This window comes from Lotus japonicus, chromosome 1 (assembly GCF_012489685.1).
Source record: "Lotus japonicus ecotype B-129 chromosome 1, LjGifu_v1.2".
In the NCBI taxonomy this organism is placed as follows: Eukaryota; Viridiplantae; Streptophyta; class Magnoliopsida; order Fabales; family Fabaceae; genus Lotus; species Lotus japonicus.
The window spans coordinates 133,266,454-133,285,717 of NC_080041.1; the positions used below are offsets into that span (position 1 = coordinate 133,266,454).

General features: G+C 36.5%; 3 protein-coding genes across 3 annotated transcripts; all 3 read left to right on the forward strand.

The window, feature by feature from the left end:
• The first annotated feature begins 3,536 nt into the window (after window positions 1-3,536).
• On the forward strand, window positions 3,537-4,136 carry LOC130726511 (BTB/POZ domain-containing protein POB1-like). Its single transcript, XM_057577793.1, has one exon. The coding sequence runs from the start codon at window positions 3,537-3,539 to the stop codon at window positions 4,134-4,136; it is 600 nt and encodes a 199-aa protein (XP_057433776.1).
• A 9,840-nt stretch (window positions 4,137-13,976) lies between these two features.
• On the forward strand, window positions 13,977-15,423 carry LOC130731051 (uncharacterized). The gene has a single exon (XM_057583239.1). The coding sequence runs from the start codon at window positions 14,267-14,269 to the stop codon at window positions 15,119-15,121; it is 855 nt and encodes a 284-aa protein (XP_057439222.1). The 5' UTR covers window positions 13,977-14,266; the 3' UTR covers window positions 15,122-15,423.
• A 435-nt stretch (window positions 15,424-15,858) lies between these two features.
• Window positions 15,859-17,760, forward strand: LOC130731050 (DELLA protein RGL1-like). Its single transcript, XM_057583238.1, has one exon. The coding sequence runs from the start codon at window positions 15,959-15,961 to the stop codon at window positions 17,600-17,602; it is 1,644 nt and encodes a 547-aa protein (XP_057439221.1). The 5' UTR covers window positions 15,859-15,958; the 3' UTR covers window positions 17,603-17,760.
• Window positions 17,761-19,264: the final 1,504 nt, after the last annotated feature.

The following is a 19,264-nucleotide window of genomic DNA, read 5'->3' on the forward strand; positions in this document are numbered from 1 at the left end:
TTCCTAGTAATAGATTTTTTTCGTTCAAATTAGAATTACTGACTATTTGTGTTGTCGATAACTTAATGACGGTTGAGGTTGTCAGTATCTTACCAACGACTATGGCCGTTGCTAATTTATTGATGACTTTTGAAAATTAATTGTTGGTAAAGGAGATTAATAACGATGGATACTTGACCGTCGGTGATTTTTCTTTACTAACGACGTTTTGGGCTTACCGACGATTTGTGTTTGTCGGTAACAGTAATTCCCATTTTTCTTGTAATGAATGTCATATTTGCAAATTATTTTCTGATGTGCCAAAAAAAAGGTGTGCAAATGTATTTTAAAGAGAGGTTAGATGAAAGGTTAAATATATTCATTGAGTCATATCTCAAACTTTTTTCTTACTTGAGACTCAGTATTGGATGTTGATAGAGTTAGAAATGTTACTGAAAATGATCATTTGAAAATTGAAAAATTTATAGGGGAAAGTGTTCAAACGGTTTAAAATTGCTTATGTGACATGGAATGAGAGCGGATTTTTATGATGTAGCAGCTCCACATCTCAATTTCAGATTTCATATACTATTAAAATAAGACATACGCAATACATGAGAGCGAGAGCATATAATTACTTTGTAAGATGATTGAGAGATTAGAAATAATAATAATAATAATAATAATAATAATAATAATAATAATAATAATACTTTCGTAATTATTTTCAAATTTCATAATCAATTAGATAATGTGATATTTGTATTTTTAATAAGAAATTAAATTATTATAATAAATTTATATTTACCTTTTGTATTTAATTATAATGGAAGTTACATGTAGAGTTGTGGAAGATGAAAAACTCTACTATCTATGAGATGATAACTAAGCTAAATATATGATGTGACTGAAGTAAATGACAAGTGGCAACATTATATTTCGCGCTTCAAAATTAATATATTATAATAGATAGATAGATTGACATCCCCCTTCATCCACATGAGAAAATACCTTTCTCTGATCTGAACAGCTTTATGAACACAAATGTCTTGGACAATACTGCACCAGCAGAGCTACTGCATTTGCTCCTGATCGCTGATAGGTTTTTAGCATCATCTTGTGCAATTGATTGCATAGATCATCTAATTGGAATGAATCTATCAGTAGAAAGTGCAATGATGTTATGCACTCATGTAACACCCTTTTTTCCCATTGTTTTATTTAAAAACGTTTATCAGAGTTTAAAAACATATCAAGAGAGTATTACACTTCCTCACGAAAACTCATTAAAATTAACACTGATTGAGTTTGAAAATTTATAAGTTCATATGCTTTCCAAAGAATGAATTATTTCTGCCAATAAAATTTCTAAACCAGCCAGATAATCCTAAGATGCATAAAATCACTTATTTAAATAGGTTTATCTTCCTTGATATTCCAATAAAATTCATCATACTCAAAACTGAATTTCATAGGCACTTCGGCCATCAACAGTACGACATCGCCATAATTTAGAAAATTATTCAACAACTTCCATAAGGAGAGGTTATAAAATCCTCTCAACAGAAGTGTAAAAGTAACGTAAAATATCTACCCAGTGTTACATTACAGAGCAAGACACTTATTTTATTATTATAATAATAATAATAACATAAACTAAGATTCTCCGAAGCTACTCCTCATGAGCCACATCTCTACCTCCAGTACCTGAGCGATGTCGCATAGAACATCATTCCATCAGAAGGGTAAGAACTTACATTGTATAAAATATAGCATAACAAAGAGCAAGTAAACAATTCAGATCCTGCTTTATAAACTCTTCACCTTTACTTTAAAATCTGAGTGATTATAATATTTGCTCTCAAGACAGTTTCACAATTCTTATTAATGTTTCGGGAAATTATAAGCTTTAAGAAGAATAATAATTCAAACTTTACCACAATAGTAAAACAATTCACCAACAAATCACCAAACACATAAAACCACTGAAAACGTGAAACTTAGTGTGTGAGACTCTAATATATGCATGTGGTACCAATTGTTAACCTTAGCGGTATCACCGCGTCCACTCCAGACAGTTAACCACCAATGAAGTCCACTCCAGACTTCCAGAACCACTCCAGTTCTGGGACAAACCTCAGTTTTCCGATGAAAACTGACATGTTGCCTCTTGACTAAATGAAGTGTATTTCGTGCAAAAACTCATAAATTAAAACATGCAATTTGAGACCACTCCAGCCCCAAATATATAACATATTTTCTCACCAAATTCCATAACGGAAATCACACCAAAATTGCACAAAATAACACTTCATTATAATTATCAAATCATTCACTATTCCACCGACAAACTAGCAACACAAAATCATCAAATGTCTCATATAAATTACCAGCAGTTCAAAAAAAAAAAATTACCAGCAGTTCCAGAATCAATCACAGAAATAAGCAGGAACATAGCAAACTTGCAGATAAATCTGGTACTAAACGAGCACTCCAAAAATTATGAAAATTTTACCAAACATAGCCTTATACGTTAGCTTTCATACAAAATTGGTTTCATCTAATTTGGAATTCTGTAGAGAGAGTTATGCTCTCTACAGCACAGGCTGTTAGGGTGTCAACGAGCAGAAACAGAGTGAACTTGCAGATAATTTTGGTATTTAACCAGCAATCCAAAAATTATGAAAATATTACCCAATATAACCCTATGAGTTAGATTTCATATAAAATTAGTCTCACTCAATTCAGAATTCTTTAGAGAGGGTTATGCTCTCTACAACACAGGCTGCTAGGGTGTCTACGGGCAGAAACAGAGTGAACTTGCAGATAATTCTGGTACTGAACCAGCAATCCAAAAATTATGAAAATATTACCCAACATAACCCTATGAGTTAGCCTTCATACAAAATTGGTTTCATTAAATTCGGAATTCTGTAGAGAGAGTTATGCTCTCTATAGCACAGACTGTTAGGGTATCTTCGGCCCTCTCCTTGCTTTTCACGTGTTCTCTGCTAACTTCTCCAATTCTCTAATTCTGATTTCTCTCTTTCTAATTCACTCATAACCCTTAAATAGTCTTACAATGGGCCCCACTCCCAACTACTCACTATAAAATCTAAAACCCTTATTTATCTATATCACATAATCACTTAATTATCTAATTAAATCACTTAATGACCTTATCATGTAATTAAATCACATAAATTATCAAATTACCATATGGCATAATAATAATTAAAATAAAATAATAAATAACTTAATAACGAAAAGTGGGGTGTTACAACTCACCTCCCTCCATTCCTTCATGTGGACATAACTCCTTTAAAGAAGCATGCACATAACTGTGTTATGAAAAACTTGAAAGATCTCATGATATAGTAAGCAACTTGTTTTTCCTCTTTTCCTTTTCCTTTCCTTTTCCTTGATGCTAAATTATTCTAATGTTGTAGGCTAGAACTGCTTCAACATTTTACCCCTAGTGCATTAGAAGAAATTTTGAGCAGTGATTACTAGAGGTAGACAATGAGGACCCGGTCTTCCACTTAGCTCTTTTGTGGATGGAACACCATGGTGATTCTAAGGAAGAAAGACAGCTTATCATGGATCAGTTGCAGCAACATATCTGGTTCCCATATATGTCTTTTATGCAATTAGAGGAGCTGGCTTCATGTCTTCATCTCAAGGGTGCTTCAAAAATCGCAGAAGAGGCTTTGCTTTGCAAACTTGGCCAAGAGCATTTACCTGCTAGGAGGGCATACAAACTCCAGCCCATTAAGTCTCGGAATTTTGATTTGGTTGGAAAGACTGTGGAAGTACACTTGGATATCAAGCGTGATGATTGTGCCAAACTCTATCCGTTTGGTAAAATGACTTTCGAACCATTTAATTTGGGGGGAAAAATTTTCGTTATTCAAGCATATTACCATAGAGATGAGGGGGGAAGCACTTGTTTTGGCCTTTATTCTCAGTCCCCTCCGCAGACTGCATTAAATATTTCAGTTGAATTTGAATATTCTGTCAAGCGTAGGCCAGACATGGAATTTGCTGTGCTAGCAAGGAATAGAGCCCTGATCACTCCAGTAGTCGGTACAGGATACCGAAACATTTTCCAGCTGCCATGGATCAGTTTATTGCAGAGGGATGTGACTTTTTTTTAGATGAGATCCTCCAACTCCAAGTCAAGGTGACTTTGTAGATTGAAAATCTCTTTCTTGACCACAATTTCTCCACCTTTCTTTCATGGAGTGAGCATTGATTGGAACATAGTGCGGCTAGTTCTGTAATTGTCTTTTTACATTCAAATGTCATATTTTCAACAAAGTTGAGTGTGCAGACAGATATTTGTGTTTCTAAGTTGCAGGGCTCCTCATAGAGTTGGGGTCCTTGACCCTTCTAGATTTCTGGTTACTTCATATTCATTTAGAGGGACAGAGCCATTGTCCATGATATTTGGTCACAAACATATTTGAATATATAGTAATACTGTTTGCTTTCTTAAGCACTATGTAGAAATATAATTGATTGGTCGATCATTGTACAGTTTAATTTAGTAGATGACAAAAAGGGGAAAAAATGTTCTTATAATTGATGATTGAAGTCTTTCAATTGCCAAAATAATATCCACCTTCATTACTAAGAGTAACATGTGTTATGTGCTTTTTGGCAATGGTGATCTGTAGAGTTTGAGTAAGGTTTTTATTAAATGTTCATGTTAGATATGCACTTAAGGAAAAAATTATTCTTAAATCCAAACATGAAAACAACTTAGTTCATGGATTCATATCTACATGGATCCCATTTTTAACCACTCCCCTCACTCTTTTTAAACTATATATTGGATGTTTGGTTTGAGGATGGTGCTAATGCAAATTGATTTCACGATGCTATAAACGGAGAAGATAGAATTTCCTACGTTGAATTTTATGTGGATTGACGAAGCAGAATTTGCCACGTCGAATTCAATGTTTTGTGCTTCTTCTTGTATTAGTTTTGGGGCAAATTCTTAAAATAGAGCATAAACCCTTCTGCTCTGTCTTACCAACTTCTTTATCCTTATCAGTGCATGTATTGAGATTGACCAGGCAGTGACCAAACTGTTTTTGATTAAATTCATGCTCAAACTAATTCCATCGGTCATATATGCTTATTCAAAGTGGTGATTAAAAGAACAGCACCATCAAGGAAATAAAGCTAGAACAACAAGAGGAAATGGTAAAATAGAAAAACAGAACCAGTTTATTGAACTTAGATGCATGAGGCTTAGTCATTTGATAAAAAAACAGACAAAGCACTTTATTCACTGTCATCTTTTATTTGGGATATTAATTACTACACTGCAATAAGAGGTCTTTGAGCTTCATGAGAAGCGCGTTGATTGGAGGGAGGTGATGTCGCGTGCGGCAGCATTGAGAGCACCGGACGTAGCCGGTTGCTAGCACGACGAGGTGGAACCATGGTGCTATCGCCTACTATTGGAGAGGCTCTTTCGTTGAGGTGGGCTATGGAGTTAGCTACTCTGTTGGGTTTCAAGCGTGTTCTTTTTGAGACGATTGTCTTCCTTTGTTCCAAGTTTGGAAAAAGGCTTCAGGGGCTCTTATTTATTTACTCTTATTCAGGATTGTTTTAGTTTTTGTAATTTGTTTGACTTTGTTGATTTTACTTTTGTTCATCGTGATGGCAATAATGCGGCTGACTATATAGCGCGGAATACACCTTTACCAATGAGGTTTGGGTGGAGGAAGGTTCGCCAGGTTTAGCCCCATGGGCGGACTCATGTTAAGGCTAAATTTATATGCTCTCACAATTGTGTGTTGTTTTCATTCTATTCTCTTCCTGAATGTATTTGATACTGTGTTTGTTGTTTATATCCATCATGAAATTAATGTTCACTCAAATTATTGTGTTCATCATGCCATCAAATACAATACATATATAAAGAAGAATATACTCAAACATATAAATTATAATAAACGGCAAAACCTTCACTCAACACTTTGCAAGCTACTCAAAAAATTCATTAGAAGAAATTTTGCTGTAACCTGTTATGTGCTGCTGTGGATTTCTCATGCACCTTCTATTTTTCGGTCTCCACTATTTGTGTAGTAAAGATTGTTGTCTTCCTATTGTATTTTCCCTATTTTATTGTTCATGTCTCTTTATTGTACTCTTGTTTTCACTTTGTTTTTTTTTGTTATATTTCGTTATAAGCCTAGTCTTTCTTGGACTGTAAACTCTTCTATTTCCATGAGAAACTTTCTCTCATGGTTTTATCTATAATATTTCTCTTTTAGGAAAAAAAGTTCAATTTATATATAAGGTCTGGATCCGCCCCTATTTAGCCCCGCTATTGTTGGATGATTTTTTGGCTTCTATGCCACTTTAATTTAATAGAATCATGTTCCTTTCAAAAAAAAAATCCTGAATGCCACGTGGATTATATATCATAGGCTTAAATATGTTGAAGGTCCTTCTAAAACAGGGGTACTTTGGTTTAGGCCCCTACAAAATATTTTTTTGGGAATACACCCCTATTTGGAAAATAATATGGAGGGATAAGCCCCCACCGTTACAAGAATTGTTAGTTTTCTAACTGAGGATGACGTGGTAGCCACATCATTAGGTCACATCGTCAACGTTGCCAAGTAAGCACATGAGCAAATGGTTAAATTAAAAAAAATTAACCAGGATTCGAACACAGATCTTGTGGTAAGGTATCTTTAATTTAAATTGCAGTTCTTGTATTCGAATCCTGGTTACATATTTTTTATTTTAAACATGTCCTTAATTAAAGGAAATTAAATATGTTTCACTTGATGAGCTTGAGAGTCTTGTTGTTATTCAACTTTTTTGTTATTATTTTTTTATTTTATAAGATGTATGATATAATTTTGATATTGATGTAAAATTGTATTCTTTTAAAGAGGAAAATGATGTAAAATTGTTTAAGTTCATCATCAAATTTTAATTAAAATAGAAAATATGTTTTTTTAATGAAAAAATAATTATCAGCGATTTAATTTCTTGATATTCAATCTCATCAACAAACTAAAAATAGATAGATGTCTTGTTTTCATATACTCAACTCAACTCAACTCAAGGATTGCTTCGCCGCTTGGGACTCTTTGCAACTTGACTTGGTGAGTAGGTGAGGTGATGGACGGATGTTATGTGAGGATTAACAGAAAGTGTTGCCAAGTGTTTGTCTGTAAACTACTCCATTAAAAAAAGAAGATGCTTTTATTTTCTCCACATGAGAAAAAAATGATGAAATTTTTTAATACAGGATAGAAGAGGACACAAACGATCACCACAGGAATTTTCCCTTTCTGCTTCTTCACATTACTGTACTGATACATGGATCTCATATATATTACCCCTATCCACAAAACATTGCAAAAATGTTCCATTGGCTTTACTTACGAAAAAAGAAATTTCATTCCATTGGCCTTAGTTTAATTGAATGGCCGACAAAAATCGACAGAAATTGCTCATATTCGAATCATCAGGTGCATAGTATACTATTGGCCATTTTATCAGGTAGTTTTTTTTTTAAAATTTTATCAGGTAGTTAAATACTAGATAATACTCATTGTAAAAGAAACCTATGCATGCAAATCAATTTAGGCCCATAAGTCTATGTAATGTGATTTTTAAAATTATTACTAAGACCTTGGCGAATAGACTAAAAATAATTTTGCCTGATCTTATTTGTGAGTCCCAAACTGCCTTTGTTCTTGGTCGTCTGATCACGGATAATGCCTTGGTGGCGTTTGAGTGTTTTCACTATATGAAGAAAAAGATAAGTGCCGTAATGGCGTAATGACTTTAAAATTAGATATGTCAAAAGCGTACGATAGAGTGGAATGACCTTTTTTGGCGAGTGTATTACAGCAGATGGGGTTCCCTGCTTCATGGGTGAGCCTCATCATGACTTGTGTGTCCACTGTGGACTTTTCTATTATGTTAAATGGTGCACCTCAGGAACCTTTTCAACCTCATCGAGGTCTTCGACAAGGGGATCCCCTATCTCCTTATCTTTTTATTCTTTGTGGTGAGGTGTTTTCTGCACTGATCAATAAGGCTGTTTTAGCGTCTTCCCTTCATGGTATAAAAATTGCTAGAACTGCCCCTGTAATTTCCCATTTGTTGTTTGCAGATGACAGTGTCATTTTTGCCCGAGCCACGGTACCGGAGGCTCTGTCCATTAAGGCAATTCTTGCCAGTTACGAACAAGCTTCGGGTCAAGTCATTAACCTTGATAAATCGATGCTCTCTTGTAGCCGAAATGTGCCAGATGATTGTTTCCATGAGCTTAGACAGCTGTTGACTGTAAAGGCGGTGGAGAGCTATGACAAATACCTAGGGATTCCTACCATCATTGGTAAGTCGAAGACTCAGATTTTTAATTTTGTCAAGGAGCGTGTTTGGAAGAAGCTTAAGGGCTGGAAAGAGAGGTCACTCTCTAGAGCAGGGAGAGATGTAATCAGATTGAAGGAATGATTAGCCGGTTCTATTGGGGCGGGGATGTAACGAGACATGGTATGCATTGTCTTAGTTGGAAGGTTTTGTGCAAGGCCAAGGATAATGGCGGACTTGGGTTCAGAGATTTTAAAATGTTTAATTCTGCTTTAGTAGCCAAAAATTGGTGGCGTATCAAATCCAATCCTGAATCACTTATGGGGAAGGTTTATAGAGCGGTTTATTTCCCGCGAGGCACGATCCGTGGGGCTAAACGGGGCTTTCGCCCGAGTTATGCTTGGTCTAGTATTCTGCGATCTGGTGAGATCTTTGCAACTGGGGGTATGTGGAATATTGGTAATGGTAAAAGTGTTAAGGCTTGGTCAGACAAGTGGGTTCCAGGGACGGATACATTGGTGTATAGTGTGGAGCTTGCTCAACATTTTGGAGTCTCTCTTGTGTCTGACCTTATGCTGCCGGGCTTGCTGGCATGGAATAGGGAGCTTATCAATTTTATTTGTTGTCCGCCGACGGCGCGAGCGATTATGGCAATTCCTTTGCCTCTTGTTCCTCATGATGATATTCTGTATTGGCCTTTCTCTCCAGATGGTCATTACTCGACCAAGTCAGGTTACCAATTCCTTCGCCACGGCGCTGAAGCTGTTGTTGCGTCTTCTTCCCAGGTTCCCTCTCTTCCGCGTGCGGATTGGAGGAAGCTTTGGAAAGCTGATGCGCTCCCTCGCTGCCGTGAGACGGGGTGGCGAGCGTGCCTTGAGGTCCTTCCGGTGAGAGCCTACCTTCATGCGCGCAGTTTGGTCACGGACCCGACGTGCCCGCGTTGTTTGGTAGCTCCGGAGACGGTCCAACATGCGTTGCTTTTTTGCCCGATGGTGCAGCCAATTTGGTTTGCCAGCTCTCTTGGTTTCCGCCTAGCTCATGAGTGTCGAGTGCACGAGTTTGTTTCTGATTTTATGCAGGTTGCAGACATGTCCAGCCTTGGAGCTTTTCTCACCTTGCTGTATGCGATTTGGATGGCCAGAAATGAGCTATGTTTCAAGGAGAAGGCTTCAACGTTGGAGCAGATTTCGACCCATGCAGCTTCACTCACACCGCTACCACCTTTGGAGGGTCCTATGGTTCCGCAAGTTCACCGTCCCAACACTTGGTCCCGTCCACATCCGGGCACGTTCAAGATCAATTTTGATGCGGCGATGGCTCCTACCGGTGACGCAGGTTTCGGTCTTGTTGCTAGGAATTCTCGTGGTGAAGTGTTGGCAGCAGCGTGCTCCTCGCATGGTCCAACAGCATCTTCTTTGTTAGCGGAGGGGCTCTCTTTCCGTTGGGCGCTCGGTTTGGCTATGGATCTTGGTTTCCGGCGCGTAGTGTTCGAGACCGACTGTCTCCTTCTTTATGAGGCGTGGAAGCGCCGGGGTGGTTGCTCTATTTTAGACTCTTTGATTTTAGATTGTCGTTGTTTGTCTTCTGGTTTTGATGCTTTTGATTTCAGCTTTATTCGCCGTACTGGCAATAGTGTCGCTGATGCTTTAGCTAAGCGTTCTTTTACTTTGGGTGTTTGGGTTTGGATTGAGGAGATCCCTCAAGACTTTTATGGCTTAGTCCAATCTAATGTAATGGCCTCTGAGCCCTCTGTTTCTTCTTAATTGAATGAATCATTTTCAAAAAAATAAAAATAAAATAAAATTAGTAAATTACACTAGTCATATAATTCCATTTATAGAAATGCTTGATTTTTTTTAATGCTTCATGAGGGTTCGTGTTTTGTCAAGGATAAACTGGACATCTATTAAGGCCCCAAACTGGGCTGGAGCAGCAATACAACAAGGCCCTAACAATAGCCCAAATGAACCAGGCTATATTACAAACAATTTTTTTTTTAAACATTGGAAATATAAATTGCATCCTCTAATAATTGATCACAGGACCTCCCCACCAAACTTATGTGCCGTTTGGCAACCTTTTGGATTTTGTTTCATACATATTTGACCAAAAAAAGGTGTAAACTTCAAACGCGCATATTTTTTTTATAGATAAATGTCAGTTGTTATTAATGTTAGTAAATTAGTCATCCTCAGGGTTCGAACCCTGGACCTTCCACCCTTGAATCCTTCATCCCAATCAATTCTTATGTCCATAGCTGTTACCAGTTGAACTTTCCTTCAGAAATTCAAACGCGCATATGAGACCCATCCCGTGAGGCCGGACAAGCTAAAGCATTCCCACACTATATGCTCTCGCAGAATATTCGTGAATTAACACTGTCTTCATTATCTCTTTTATCATGAATATAACATTTCTCAACCAATGATTATTAGTATCAATTTAGTACTATCATGTAACCAATTATCACAAAAGTTTAAGTTATTGAGTAAGTGTCACGTGGATAATTTTATATTATTATTTCTAACATGCATCCTCGCGCAGGAACCTCATTTGGACTTGTAATAATGTGACTTTGACAACTCTTCGCCTCTACCTGGTGAAGATGGTGAAGAGAGAAAGAAAGAAAAAAGTGAGATTTTAGAGATATATGTGATAACAAAAGAAGAGAGAGATGGAAAGAGAAAATAAGTGAAAATGAGATGTTAACATATCACAACTGTTTAGACCTGCCTGTTTGGGCTTGAATTGTGGGTGGTAAGAATCAAACTCTAGGCTGCTTGGTCAAAGATGATCTGATACAATATCAAATAACCAATTATTTTAAAAGCTTAAATTATTGGACAAAGGTCACATGAGTGATTTTATATTATTATTTTTAACACTCGGGATATCCACAACATTCTTGCAATCCGAAGCACAAACTACATTCCTTTCCTATATCCCAACACCCAAGCAAGATGGAGACCTTGTTTTATGGCAAGCGGCTCCGTATGAAAAGAGCCGCATGCACCAAAACAACCAATGAATCCAAACGACCAACGTCCAGTAAGGTCACAAATGACTTCGTCGACAACATGCTATCTTAACCTAACGATAATAGTGTCGTTTCTTTTTTGTTACAAAAATTGTATAATTGAAAGAAAGCAACTCTAAATTACCTGACAGGGTGCTAGTGACATGCTTAGGAGAGCGGCAAAGACTCACTTCTAGGTATGGGCATTATGGAATTTCGTTGAGAAAAGTTGTCTACTAACTGAGATTCTACTGGACACAAAATTTCAAATTCTCAACATATGAGATTGTGAGAATTAAACTCAAAATTTCGTCCTTAACGCCACAACCTGGAAAGCGAGACACTGGGCCCTAGAATTCTCTCATACTAAAAGAGAAGGCAATAGCATTACAAACTTCATTGCCAATTATGGACACACCTTTGACCCTGGAATTCATTTCCTCCCTGCTCCCCCGCCAGGATGTTCCCTTCTCTTGTTGCTCGGGAGCTTCCTTCCCTAGGCTTGTCTTAGTTTAGTTTTGGGGCTTGCCCCACATTGTAAAAAAAAAAAGACCTCTGAATAGATGTGTCAGTGTCAACTCAATTGATATTGTAGACTTGTAGTGCTATTTATTACTCCAAAGGATTAATATTGACCAATCAAAAGAATAGTTGACTGTCATGGTTTGGTTTTTGACGGAAAACGTGATTAATTCTTGCGGGTTTGTCTAAATGACCCATGATAAAAATTGGGTTACATAACCCATGACGAAGTGTTCCAATAATATTGTAACACATGTCTTTATAATTTCCAACTATTTTTTTTTTTACTTTTTATTTTTATGATATTCACTTTATTAAGGATTAAATATGTTTTAGTCCCTGAATTATATTGAATTATTAGGATTGGTCATTGAATTAAATTAGAGGAACCAAAAGATAAATCATCCTAACCTATCATCTTCATCCTCAATCATGTTATATATCTTCATCTTCAACCAAAACCTAGAAACTCAAAATCAGGCTCAAATTAAACACAAAATCAATGACCCGTTTCTTCATCTTTTTTTCCCTTGGCTGAATGAATATACATCAAACTCTTCATCATAAAGACTGGTTCACGTGATCGCAAAGTATTCCTAACTAATCAATTCATGAACCAAATTCAAAATCAAAGAAGACGATGATAGGCTAATTCTTCAATATCCCAGAATTCCAGAAACTAATTCACTAACATGTCCGTGGGCTAATTCTTAATGTTAGTCAATTCATTTAACATTACAGAGAAGAAAACAAAATAAAATCTGGGATTAAAAAATTGAGAAAGAGATTTATGTGATCATAAAATTGCACTAAGATCGATTCAGATCTGAATAATTACTCCCCATGTGGAAATGTTATGGTGTCTTTTTGATGCAGAGTTTGATGTATTCATTCAGCCAAGGGAAAAAAAGAAGAAGGAAGAAACAAGTCATTGATGGAAGATTTATGTTTAATTTGAGCCTGTTTTTAAGTTTCTGGGTTTCGGTTGAAGATGAAAATGCCATGGTTGGGATGAATATGATAGATTAGGATGATTTATTTGTTGGTTCCTCTAATTTTAATTCAATGACCAATCCTAATAATTCAATACTCCCTCCGTTCCCAATCTTTTGTTGTTTAAAGTTTTGCACATTGTTTAAGACCTAATCATTGAATAAATTTTTTGACAAAAATACCCCTAATTATTTCCGTCCATATTCTTTTGTACTCCACAATTTTCCATGAAATCCCCCATCACTACAGTACACTTCTCCACATATCTTATACCGAAGCATTTATTACTACTCCATCCACACCACCTTCACTTTAAGTTTGATTAGTCTGTTGATGTTCTTAAAAAATAAATTCAATCAAATGCAAAACAACAAATATGATGGTTGTTTACAATGTTTCGTTAAATTTTTGGCTTCAATTTTTTCTTCAACTTTGTCTTTAACAATTTCTGTAAATGGGTCCTCAACTCTTTCTTCAAAAGAATTCACATTGGCCATTTTCTTCAGAGGAGTAACTTGCATGATTTAACTTTAGGAACTCAATTTATATAGGGAGGGATTTCAGTTGAAATTGTTTGTGATGTTCCCTCTCTAACACTTAGGAAACGTAAGGGAGATAATAAATTTTGTTTTATTGAATAGAGTGATAGTGGGTAGGAATTAGCGGCTAACAAGGTAAACTAGGTAGTAGGTTAATTAAAGTTAAATTTACAAGTAAGGTTAGAAATGGAAAAAAAGGAAAAAAGATGCATTGGTTATGTAAAACAACAAAAGTTTTGGAATATGAAGAAAAAACTAAAACAACAAAAGATTGGGAACGGAGGGAGTATAATTCAGGGATTAAAAACATATTTAATCAGTGAATACTATAAGATTAAAAAGTAAAAAATAATAATAAAATGAGTTGGAAATTATAAAGACATGTGTTACAATATTATTGAAACACTTCATCATGGATTATTTAACCCAATTTTTTGCAAGGGTCATTTAGACAACCATAATTCTTGCTTATCCTTTCATAATATTTAGCAATCTCCATATATTTATGGTCAAAACACATAAAAAAAAATGAACCATGACATAGATTTTGGATCAATCTTATAAAATAATGGAAAAGAGGGAGCCCCTAGACTGCAAAAAACAGGATCCAGTCCTCCAAATTGTAAATGGCTGCCATGATCCGACAGATTTGCAGCCAAACCAACGCGCAAAACATAAAATCAACAATGAACTTCATATATAATTCAACAAAACAATGAACGTGGTGGCAACCACCTTCAAATTGCTGTTCCAGCAACTAGTAGTTCTTACACACACACAGAGTTGAATTTCCCGTGGCTTGTACATAAAAAGGTTGCTGCTACGTTTGTTGCAGACAAGACAACAACATAGTTCAACACAAATGGATCATTGGCTTCACAAAACCAAAGAGCTTTTCTTCAGTTCTTCAGCTTCATCTCCAAGAGAGGTGTTTTACCTCTTTACCCTCACCCTCCTCACCCTTCTCCTACCCCTCTCATTCCTTCTCCTCTCTAACCTCTCTGCAGCTCAATTCTACCTTCAAAGATCAAACCTCTTCCCCTGTTTTTTATCACTTGCCCCCTGCAACATTCTCTACATTCTCGTGTTCCTCCTCACCTTAGCTTCCTTAATCCACTGCTTAACAGGAAAACTCACCGTTTTCAACGTATCACCATCATCAACATCATCATCAACATCTCGTCTCTGTACGGCGTGGATTATCCTCTGCACTTTCCAAGTCTGTGTTGGTCTGGGCACTGAGGGAAGCATTGTGGCGGGGGTTTATAGTGACGACTCCATCTCGAGCTTCGGCGTGGAGAAGAAGAGCCTATTGAGAAGAGGGGTGTTGGGTTTCTTGTTGGGGTTGCACGAGACGACGCGGTTTTGGTCTAAGGTTGTGGTGAGGCCTGTGGTGGATGACACGGTGTTTGGGGTTGCCAGAGAAGAAAGATGGGTTGAGAGGCTCGCTGTGGCTGCTAGCTTAGGCACATTGTGGTGGTGGAGGTTGAGGGGCGATGTGGAGATTTTGGTGGTTATTGCTGAGGTGAAGAAACAGAGGTTAATGGATTTGGGAATGGGTGATTTCTTTGGGTGGTGGTTGTATTATCTGACTTTCACTATTGGGATGGCGAGGGTTGTGAAGAGCTTTTTGTGGATGTGCAGAATTTGTACCTCTAGAAGAAGAGCAACAAGGATTTCCATGGTGGAACCTAGTGACAATGATTATAAAGTATAAACTAATTTGACCAATGCTCTATTTTTTTGGTACTACATTTAGTGAGACATGAGACAATTTTGTTCAAACGGAAACATTATGGGGCTAGCTCTATCAACAAGGGTTTTCTCCGTAAAAAGACTCGAACTCGACACATTTCGTAAAAGAAATCAAACATGTACCACTTGAATCGACCATTATTTACTTATTTGACCAACACATTGATTGTATTCATTTCTTCCCCCATTCCTTAATTTTTGTCATACATTACCTTTGTAAAATTGAAATAGTCTTGATTCAATATTTTATTGACATTACACGTATATATTACACATGATGATGATTATTTCTTTGGTACATATAATCCAATAGAAGTTCTTGCTTTAGAAGTCACAAGGCATTACCCTCCAACAGAAGAAGCTAATGGTTTTTTGATTTGGTCAAAATGAGAGTGCTTTCACTAGGTACAAATGTACACTAGAAATTAGAAACAGAGGGCGAATGTGGGCCTGCAGATGCAACACCTTCGGAACTTCCTATGGAAACCTCTCAGATATATGTATATAATACTTCAGTTGGAAACTTCATGGTTTGTTCGGATCTATAACAATGATTCCATAAAGACAAATCCATATAGATAATTAAATACTAACCTTGAATGGTAATGGCAGAACTTACCCAGACGTAGCCTTTGTTTAATCAAAATGTTGGGTCTTTTATAATTGCTGGCCAGCGACTGAGACGAAAACATCAAGAAAATCAACATCAATGTTACATGTTCCTTGTCACATTCATAAGATGTTAAGTTTTTAATGGAGCAAGAATAATGATACTAATATTAGTTTACCATCTTGAATAATGATACAAGGTTTTTCTAGACAAGGGAACCACAATTTATCTGGAATGGAATTGTTGGAAGAGATTCATCCTCTCCCTTCGGAAAGTGGAAAAGGAGCCAACTTGTTCCAAGATCTAAATCAGAAGCTGCAACAAGAATTCAACATGGAAAACATGATGTTAGAAGAGATCAACTTTGGCCCTTATCTGCAACCAACACAACCGTTTCAGGAAACTACAGGACCAAAGAATCAGGGAGCACTAACAAGTTCTATGCATATGCCACCATCTTTAGCATCCTTAGAGCTCCTGAGAAGCTATGGTAGCAGGTTCAAGATGCAAAATACAAGCAACTTAAGCAAAGGTAAAACTTGTTTAGCTCATCAGAAGATGTCAACTGTTGAAATAGTAAGAGAAGCTGGAGCAAGGTATGTCCAATACTCTTCCCATTGGAATGATAATTTTTGCATCCCTATGCACCCTTATGGATTGAAGTACCTTGGGAATTTGTCTGAGGAAGAAAATGGAGATGTGGAACTTGTTCAGTTTCTCCTTGCTGCAGCTGAGAGGGTAAGCTGCCAACAATTTGAACGTGCAAGCAGGTTACTCCTCCATTATCAATGGAATTCATCATCATATGCAAGTGGAAACACTGTTCAAAGAGTTGTCTTTCACTTCGCTGAAGCACTTAAAGAGCGAATAGACAGAGAAACAGGAAGGATTACAAAGGGGTCAGAGAAAAATGAAGAAATGGAATTACTTCAGAAGATGGGTGGTACCAACAAATCCCTTCTATGCCATCAAAAAATTCCTTTCAATCAAGTAATGCAATTCACTGGGGTACAAGCTATGGTGGAACATGTTGCAGGTGAGACTAAAATCCATCTAATAGATCTTGATATAAAATGTGGGGTGCAGTGCATAGCTTTGATGCAAGCACTCGCTGAGTGCCAGAATAGCATGGTAAAAGTAAAATTCTTTAAAATAAGTGCCATTGGACTTAAAGCATGCAAAACCAAGATAGAGGACACTGGAAAACGGTTAGCGAATTTTGCTGAGTCCTTGAACTTGACCTTTTCATATAAGCCTGTTCTAGTCACAGACATGGCAGAATTCAAAGAAGATCATTTGGAAGTTGAAGAGGATGAAGCTGTGGTTATTTACTCTCCTTATTTTCTAAGGACCATGATATCAAGGCCTGATTGTTTGGAAAACTTGATGCGGATTATAAGCAATATCAAACCATCTATAATGATAGTGCTTGAAGTGGAAGCAAACCATAATTCACCCTCCTTTGTGAATCGTTTCATTGAGGCAATGTTCTTCTACTCGGCTTTTCTTGATTGCTTATATACTTGCATAGAAGATGATGAGTGCAGAGTGATCACTGAAGCAATATTATCTGCAGGGATAAGAAACATTGTTGCTATGGAAGGAAGGGAAAGGACGGTTAGAAATGTGAAGATAGATGTTTGGAGAAGGTTCTTTGCAAGGTATAGAATGGTGGAGATTGGATTTAGTGAGTCATCTATGTACCAAGCTGATTTGGTTGCTAGAGAGTTTGCTATTGGGAAATTCTGCACTGTGGACAAGAATGGCAGGTCTATGATAGTGGGATGGAAGGGGACCCCAATGCATTCAATCTCAGCTTGGAGGTTTCTTTGACAAAATTATGCCCCGTTTGGAAGAGCTTATTTGAGATTATTTATAGCATTAACGTTTATGCAAGTGTTTGAGATAGCTTATGTAAATAGCTTATGACATACATATAAGTTGTTTTGTGCTTATTTTCAAAAATTGTTTAGATTAGTTTATGAATAAAAGTTTATGCTTATCTGTTATAAGCACTTATCCTCAATCAATCACTTGTGATGTACAATTCTAAGTTCCCTTCTTCTATTAATTCTCTTCCATGGCTTTGTTTGATTCATATATTATGTGGATTGTTGGGTATTGGCTCATTAGGAAAATCTAGGGCCACAGATTTTATTTTGAGGCCAAATATTCCGTTTAGTATGATTTGATTTAATGGGGAATATAGTCCTAGAAATCAGGATTCAGGAGCTGAGCAGTTGATCTTCACGAGGGTTCGAGAATTCGCCAAGGTGGAGATTGTTAGGATTGACTCATTATCTTATTAGTTATTTGAATTTGATGTAAGGGGATTGTAATATGGGGTTAGATGGATTCTATCTTATCTTATAGGTTTAGATAAGACTCTATCTTATCTTATAGGTTTAAATAATACTCTATCTTATTTAATGGGTTTAGATAAGATTCTATCTTATCTTATGGGTTTAGATAAGATGTTTGAATTATCTTATCTTGTAATACTAGAGTTAGTAGTGTCCTATAAATAGATAATACCTCTAACAATAAAAGTGTGCCATGTGCTAGTGTGCACCAGGTGTGTGCGGAGTGCGCCGCAGTTGGGCGGTGTGCAAGTGCGCCGCAATTCAGCAGTGGGCAAGTGCGCCGCAATTCAGCGGTGTGCGAGGGTACACAGCAATTGGGCAGTTGAGAGCTGCTATTGCAAATGTGTGAGACAATTAGGCAGTTGAGAGAAATTGCTATTGTAAACACAATTGATTATTGAGAATCAATAAAGGGAGCTATAGCTACTCTATAGCCGCAGAGGTAGGCACAATTTGCCGAACTGCGTGAACAAAGATTCTGTGTGGTTTATTCGTACTTTCTCGCTCTATCGTACTGTCTAAATCAAGTCCTGCCCTTTCCTCAACATGAATTTCATAGCATGCCTTTGTTGATCACTGCAGAGTTCCCCTGTTCTCTACTTGCAGTTAGCATTTTGATTGTTGAAGGTTAAGGGAGTCCTCTTTTTTTGGGACACTTTAAGGGAGTCCTCTAGTATCAAAAATGTTTTTAATATTTGTATTCTATTACTTAAATTTATAGCGTCTGTACTATTTTTAGTATTTGATCTAATTTATTATTAATAATTAATATTATCATGAATTAAAATATAATATTTTGTTCTCATAGAATTATTTTTAAATTGAATAATTTAAAGTACCTATGAGTAGTCAAAATTGCCATTAATGTTTTCTAAAATAAATTTCTATTATTTAAATATTTTTTTAATTTAAAATTAAATAAATGAGGATAGATCAATCAAATATTGTGCAAACGTGAAATGCAGGTTGGGTGGGATTGGTCCAAAGATCAATCCCTAACGGTGCAATTTATATTTCCGATGTACTAAAAAAATCATATTGTAAAAAATCAAATTAACAATTTAAATATTTTCAAATAATACTGAACAATTCTAAATATTATTTCTATATAATATCAATTCTCTTATAATAT